The sequence below is a fragment of the Oryza brachyantha genome, chromosome 8 (assembly GCF_000231095.2).
Source record: "Oryza brachyantha chromosome 8, ObraRS2, whole genome shotgun sequence".
NCBI classification, from domain to species: domain Eukaryota; kingdom Viridiplantae; phylum Streptophyta; class Magnoliopsida; order Poales; family Poaceae; genus Oryza; species Oryza brachyantha.
In genome coordinates this window covers 3,275,963-3,284,316 of record NC_023170.2, presented here as the reverse complement: position 1 = coordinate 3,284,316, position 8,354 = coordinate 3,275,963, and the positions used below count along the sequence as shown (strand labels likewise).

Below are 8,354 nucleotides of genomic sequence, written 5' to 3'. Positions count from 1 at the left end.
ATATATAATTAGTGATGCAAATACATCTGGGACAATATGTTTGAACTTATGTCAGTGTATTTCATTGTCATATAGGTTTTATAATTTTTTTAGTTGTTAACAAAATTTGGTAAAATTCCTTACTGGATTTGATAAGAAAAGGTGCAATCACAGATGAAAATTTTATCCGAAAGAGCTCGAATCCAACAAGGAATTGTAAAGACCAAAGGCTTGACGGCGTAATTTTATCTAGTAGTTAAAGTTAGTTTAAGATTTTCCTTTATTTCCAAGAGAGTTAGAGTACGATCATGACTTATTGTTTCTTTTTATCTATTAGGAGATGTGTGTCATGTTAGAGGTAGAGTTTGTTATTTTCTTTTATCTACTAGAAGTCATGTGTTGTGTCCGATATAGACTACTATCCATCCGAGGGTATAAATATGTATGTCCGGGGTTATTGTAAATAATCTACATCATAATTTAGATCACTCTCGGCGCATCGCCACCCTCTTCACCGAGGTTTCAACTCTGGCGGAACTTGGCACCTGACACGGGGCTGCATCGTCTCGATCTCCGGTGGAGGGGTAAGTCCTACGTTCCGTCAGCCATAGTAATTACATCGGCTAGATTAGGATTGTCTCGGTTCAGTCCGATCTTCTAATTTGGTTGCGTGATTACTAGTTATTGTATCCGTTTCTGCTTGAGTTACTTCTGTATCTTGGGTTGATCTAGTCGATCACTTTGAATGATTTACATTGGTTTGATATTTGCTATTTGACATATTCAATTTAATACTGTCTCGGTTTGATCCGATCTATTAGATTGCATCTATCAAATAGTTTATATCATGTTGATGTATATTGCTCATTGTTTTATCGGAGTACCAACCGATAAGTTATCAATCATCGGCTCATCGGCCTGATAGCGATCTAGATCTGTTTAGTATTTAGCCTGACATTGCTAGGCATAGTCTTGAACTATCTTGGTTTGATCCGATCTTCTAAGATTACTCCTAGTAAGCTAGACTAGATATTTCATAGATCTTGATTGACTATTTGCCGTCTATAGCCGATGATCCTTGCCGATCAACATGTTCATCATATTTATATTGATGGAGTAGCCGACTGCCTTCTTGCATTACGTTTCCACCGATCGGCTTGATTTACTTAGATTAGTATTTATTTTATGTTGCATCGGATTATGAGATTTACATGTTAATTGGTTTTGGCCGATTTCGTAGCAAAGAATTTTACCATTTATTTAACTATTCAAGTATATTTATATCGAATTCTCAGCCGATCCAAGCTTTCAATAGCCCATCGATTAGCCTATCAGCTAAACGCCAACACATCAACATCCGATCGGCTAGATATTTTGTTACCTATCGGCTCAATAGCCGATTGACTTGTTTTATTCTTCATCTTGTCAGTTGCAGGATCAAACTGACTGGCACGCCCGCGCATTCTAAGAATTTACGTCCTACACTGGAGCATTCTGAGAAACGACTCCTAGGCCTTAGCGTGTGATATGTCGGATCACATTTTTGACGTCAACACATAGTAAATGAAATAAAAATCAACTATCAAATAAACCATGGAAACGCGGGTCGTAGAATTTGAATATAGCTATCATCGGTCTAAATTGAATCTCCGCTCTGATACCACTTGTTATGAAAATTGGCCAGATAACCGAAAAACAGATTTAACGTGGAAAACCCTTACGGAAAAAACCAAGGGTGCCAACTAGCTGTAATCACCACGAGGTGATGATTACAATGGAAGGAAATAAACTGGGCCATCACACCATTCTCATGCAGCTTGCAAGGGATATATATATATATGTATGTATGTATGTATGTATGTATGTATGTATGGGGAAATCAAAGAGTCTATGGAAAGGATTATAGAATCCTATTAGGAAACTAATCCTACTCCTACTCCTAGTGAGAAACTGCTAGGAGAAATCCAGTAAGAAACTAATATTATAATCCAAATACATTATAGATAATAATCCGGATCATATCTCTAACAAAAATATTTGTGCACTCCTCCGGGGAGGGTTTTTGATATAAACCGCCCTGCAAGAGAGCAAAACTTAGGTTATGCGGCAGCCAGTAGGGAGCATGTGCACATAAAGTTTTACATACGGAATATTCAAGTGGTTTATATGAATAAACCCTCTCAAAGGGTGAGACGAGTATATTTCAAAACTATTTCAAATGCATCATATGCATATGTAAATTTTGAAAACAAATATAAAAGTTTCTCCTAAGTCTCCTAAAAATGTAAGAACACGAGACCGACATTACTCATTTTGAACAATCCATGCCCCTCATTCGAACTCAAATAACTTTGCTTAACTATGAAACCACGTACGAACAATAGCTAGGATAACGTAATAGAAACATGTATACTGGTAATAAGGGACAATATAACCTAACAAACAGTCACGCATTTATCTGATGAATATTCTAAACTGGTTTAGGGAGAAAATGGGAGGTACACACGTGACACATATATACATTGGACGTTACTTTCAAGACTAAAATTCAATCTGGACTTTTGGTGGAGATATATGTGCTAATCCATACAATCAATTTGCATTGCATGACTATAAATTCGTACAAGCGCTCTATACAAACAGCGCCCCCCCTCTCCATCGCATCGATCGTGGTCGTGGCTCGCTAGCTTCTTGTGTGATTATCTGTTCAAGATGAGCACTGTCACGTGCGAGGTGGAGCCGTCGGCCGGGGCGGTGGCGGTGCTCCGGTCAAACAGCGCCGTCGACTCGGCCTCGGCTTCGTCGGCGCCGGCAACGGGAAGCGGATTGGGTTTTGGGGCCGGAGATTCCCCGCCTGGCGCCGGGATGCAGATTTTCGTGAAGACGGTGACGGCCGGGGCGCTCGCGCTCGAGGTGAACCCGTCGGACACCGTCGGCGAGGTCAAGGCCAGGATCCAGGCTAAGGAGGGCATCCCGGCGGAGCAGCAGCGGCTCATGTTCGCCGGCAGGCACCTCGACGACGGCCTCACCCTCGCCGAGTACGGCATAAGGAAGGAGGCCAACCTGCACATCGCCCTCCGCCTCCGGGGAGGCGCCGGCGGCGGCGGCTGGGGTGCCCCCCGCCGGGCAACCGCCATCGGACTCTTCGTCACCATGATTTCGCTCGCCGCGGCGGTGAACGCCGGTGACCCTGCCGCTGCCGCCATCAAGATCTTCTTTCTTTTTGCCCTCGCGGTCGCCGGCGTGAACCTGATCACGGCCGGCGTTTTCCTGGTGAGCAGAGGCGAAGCCCGGAGCTGCACCGTGCTAACCGATGCAGCCGCCTTCGCTCGCCGGAATTTCGCCGTGTTCGGTACGATCGCCGCGTCGTCGGCGGCAACCGGGATCATTTTTAGCACCACGCATCCGGTGCTCTGCTTTTTGCTGTTTGTTATGTTTATTTGCTCTGTTTCTATGGTCACAATTCGTGTGAGCTTCACAAACCGTGACTGCTAATGGGCATCATCTTTGCCGAGGTGGGCTTAGCCCAATTAGTTAGATTACTTTAAGGTGAAACCAACTCACTCGGGTTTAAATCAGCTCAGTCTTCGAATGTACTCGTTAAGTTCATACATTACGTTACGAGCGTCTGCGTTTGTAATAAGTATCTGAAAAAAAGTCTTATACATATTAGCCTTTCTTTTTCTTCCTCAGTTTTTCTTCAAATCTACAGTTATTGCTTCAAGTCAATATGGAGAAGTAATAAATCAAGCCAGCAATTAAGAGGCTAAAAACCTCGCCGTCGTGATCAACTGATCATCGTCTTGTCTAGTTGGACTATATGAGAATGTATGTGTCTGTAATAGATGCATATGGCCTGAATTAATTATTTGCTACAGAACTTCCATGAACACATGAAATTGTGCATCTTTGTTTTACAAAGTTGAAATTGTGTAACTGTAAGTATATTATAATGCACACCTCTGATCGAGCTTGGCCACCATGGGCGGCCGAGGAACGGCCCTGCACCGGCGACCGACGGCGGCGTTGTCTCGCCGGCCGGTAACAATATTGACATGGCAGATACGTAGTGGATGGAATATTTCGATTTGGTTAGGAAATTTGCTTATCACGACATCGACGACCACCGAATCTAAATGGCCGTTTATAAGCAGCAGCAAAGTTTGAATTGGTTTCAGAGGCGACCTGAAATAGCGATTGGTTTGCTTGACTATCATATCTCACTAGATCGACTACATTTTTTCTTACTCCCTCTTGTTTGGTCCCCATTTAATTTGAATTTTAATATTACTTCTTCACTAGTGTGGCAAGGATGAACTAATGGCTGATTGATGGTAGAGGCTATATGTTCCATCCAGCTGGACTGTCTCTTCTGCCATGACTTTTGTTCCCTAGTGCTTCAGAGTCCGGTTACGATTTCGATGTCCTTACAGGTTATTTAGATGGGGCTAAACTTTTTATCCCCATGTCATATCGGATGTTTGAATACTAATTTGATATATTAAACATAGACTAATAAAAAAACTAATTTCATAAATAAGTGGTAATTCGTGAGACGAATTTTTTAAGCCTAATTAATCCATAATTAGAGCATGTTTACTGTAACATCATATAGACTAATCATGGATTAATTAGGCTCAATAGATTCGTTTTGCGAATTAGTCCAAGATTATGGATATGTTTTATTAATAGTCTACGTTTACTATTTATAATAAGCGTCTAAATATTCAATGGGACAAACGACTAAAAATAAATCCCTTATCCCAAACACCAACCTTAAGATGACTTTCTACTCCAAGTCATTGCAATTGCCGGCCCTCTTATCTCCGTGGCCATCAAGCCAATCGAAATGTCGCTAGGCCGACACCAGCATAAGTTGTACACCAAGTCAAAAGGCAGAATATATATGCTTCTTTTCACTTGTGCTTAAGTTTATTTGACAAAATTTAAAATTTTAATTTTTAATTTTGAGTTAATTTTAAAGTTTTTTTATCATACTTTATTTTTCAAACTTGTTTTTTAGTCAGTAAGAATATATATATATATATATATATGTATGTATGTTTTATTTATAATTATTTTTTCTTTGCAAATGTGTTGCTTGGCTTACCCCTTTCATCTTTCACTTCATCTTGCACAAGTTAATTCTTTATCAGGAAGTAAACCGGAAATTACTATGTGCCATAAATTCCAGAAAAGGGTAAAAAAAAATTATGGAGAACGAATGGAGTTAACTATACCCATAACTGAAAATATTGTTGCTTACAAAATTACTAATGCTTTAATCTAGCTAAGCAAACTTAAACTGACTATATTAATACAATACTAGATTATCCATTTGCTGATGTACGACATAGGGCATCTGCTGATGGTGAGTAAACGACAACTTGATTACCTCGATACCCCAATTAATTTCAATGATAGCTGCGTCAGATTAATGTAATGCATGCCCAGATTTGCGTGCTCGATTCGTTAATCGCAACCCAACCAACTCGATCAGATAGCGAGTAATAAAATACTGTGTACGGTCGAGGGCCAACGATGATCCAGTGCAGTTGTGGAACTGCAGAAATTGGAATTTCGTAAGCAGGCTACAATTTTGATGTCTAAACACGTGGTACCTGATTTTTTTCAAAGATAGCAGAAAGGAATATTCATACATATTTACTTGCTCCTTATACTCCATCAGTAAGATACATTGAGGGGTGTTTGTTTCTATATGGACTAAACTTTAGCCCATAATCACATCAGATGTTTGGACACTTATTATAAATAGTAAACATAGTCTATAAATAAAATTCATCCATAATCTTAGACTAATTCTTGAGACGAATCTAATGCGCCTAATTAATCCATGATTAGCATATATGATGCTATAGTAAATATTTGCTAATTATGGATTAATTAAGCTCAAAAAATTCATCTTATGGATTAGCTCTCATTAGTGAAATTAGTTTTTTGATTAGCCTATATTTAATACTTCAAATTATTGTTCAAACATCCGATGTGACATGGGGCTCTAAACAACCCCCGGGTATTTTTGTGCTGATAGTATTTTACAATTAATATTATTGTTGGTAAAAATCATAAATTAACCTTTAAATATTATAATATTAACAATTAATACAGCAGTAAATAAGATCGATTTGATTAAAAAAATAGATGATATATCGTAGAGCACCTCAAATAAATTTGGCGTGCGCCGGATAACTAATTCCAACTTTCACCATGCGCAACGTGGAATAGGTAGGAGACGAGGAGTAAGTATTTTTCATCAACGCTTGGCATAAAATGGTGCAGATTTTGGAAATATGTTATCGAACAGTTTGTTTTAAAAAATAAGTTAATATTAAAAGCTTGCAAAAATAAAGAAAATACACAAATTGAGGGAATGTACTAAGGTTTGTCGTGGTGCCCTTTCATAATGGCAGAATCAGACCTCGGGCAGTTAGGACTTAAAGTTCTGTCTACATCCATAATCTACTCCAAATTATGTGAAATTATCATACAAATTTTAAAACTAATTAATACTTATATTACTTTTTAAATTTCTCTTATTATACCCTTGCCCTCGCACAAAATGCGTGCGGGAGGTGTTTTTTTTTTGGGAGCCCAATAAGCTAGCTGTGCCGAGACGTTACATGAGAAATACACATAATGTGGTGTTTAGATTGAGAAAATTTTTAGGAAAAGTGCCACGTTAAATGTTTGATCGGATATCGGAAGGGGTTTTCGGACACGAATGAAAAAACGAATTTTACGGCTAGCCTAGAAACCGCGAGACGAATCTTTTGAGCCTAATTAATCCATCATTAGCACATGTTGGTTACTGTAGCACTTTGGCTAATTATGGACTAATTAGGCTTAAAAAATTCGTCTCAAGATTTCTTACATAACTGTGTGATCAGTTTTTTAGTTCATCTATATTTAATATTTTATTTAGATGTCCAAAAATTCGATGTGATGTTTTTGGAAAAAAAATTTGGAAACTAAACAAGGGAAACTTCGCGGAAGCTTCAATAGTTCAGAATGTAAACAGGCCGCACGAATTTCTACTCCGGTATATATACTTATACACACCTTGCTGGCCGGAGTAGTTTCAGCACCACTCCGTTCTCTAATCTCCACCGCGCTCCCTCGGCCGGTAGCCGGCCGGAGCCGGAGAAGATGACGCACAGCGGAGTCCGCGGCGGCATGACCACCGGACAAGGCGACGTCGAGGACATCCTCGCCGCGCCCGCGCGCCCCTCCGTCGACGGCGGCCCTGGCGCGGGCGGAATGGTCTCGCGCCTTCCCGCCCGTGCCGGCGCCGACGGGGACGACTACATGTTCGCCGCGCCCCGTCATGCCGCCGTGGTCTTCTACGGCATCTCCGGTACGGCAGCACTTCCGGAAGAGGATCATCCCGGGTTTCTGGTCGCAGCGCGCGGCAAGGAGCCTGCCATGGACGAAGACAAGACCGCCATGTCCGCGGGGGAGCACGTGATCACCTTCTCCGACGGCGGCGACGAGGTAGCTAGCTTATAATTTGGTTCGATTTCTGCACTGCAAAAATACTGGAGTACGTACTAGCTTTGCTCATTGGTGTTCTCCTTCACAATTTTGGCACATGCCGACGTACGCGTGCAGGCCTTCGGTGGCGGCAAGCTCGCCGGGAACGTACTGCGCCGTGGGCTTGGAGTGGCGGGAATCGTTGCCGCGTCGCTGGCCGTTACCGGGCTCGCCGCCGGCGGCGCAGCCAGCGCGGCGGCGGGCTTTGGCCTCTTCACGGCCCTGCTCTGCGGCGTCTCCCTCGTCACCCTTCGCGTAGTTGATGCCTAGAGCGCCGACAGCCGACTCACGGGCATGCACGCATGGCTGCCATGTGTTAGTAGGTTTCCGCAGTTACAATTACTTATAAGCTAAAATTTAAAATTTTTAAACCTAATTTTTAATTTGAATTTGTTTTACAACTTTTACTTTTGAATCGCTATGGGACACGTATATAAAAGTGTCATGTGTAAATTGTTTTTGTTTGAAAACATGTTTTAATTTTTTTTCTGAAAAACGAAACGTTGGGAGCCGTAACGTCTAAACGGTTGTAACGGTAGTTTAAAATCCCATAGTCCAGTCCTGTCTCAGCAAGGGTTTCATCAAGATGAGACGCTATGAGTGTTGTTTCCGAATTTCAAGCAAACGAAACTCCAATAAAATGACACTGGGTGTGAAAAATTGCATCTGAACGTGATTTTTTGGGATTTCATGTCGAAAAACTGAATGCATACCATGTAATATATACAAATGACGGCATAATTTATGACACCCTTGATTACAACCTCATGGTATGTTTAAGGCTCTATCTTAAACCACGTCAGTAGAAAAAACTCCTCGTATAA

The 8,354-nt window shown here is 41.2% G+C and overlaps 1 protein-coding gene across 1 annotated transcript; it reads left to right on the top strand.

Annotated features, from left to right (window-relative positions):
- The first annotated feature begins 2,646 nt into the window (after window positions 1-2,646).
- LOC102714116 (ubiquitin receptor RAD23d-like) lies at window positions 2,647-3,854 on the top strand. The gene has a single exon (XM_040527115.1). It carries the CDS (start codon window positions 2,692-2,694, stop codon window positions 3,472-3,474), a length of 783 nt encoding a protein of 260 aa, XP_040383049.1. The 5' UTR covers window positions 2,647-2,691; the 3' UTR covers window positions 3,475-3,854.
- Window positions 3,855-8,354: the final 4,500 nt, after the last annotated feature.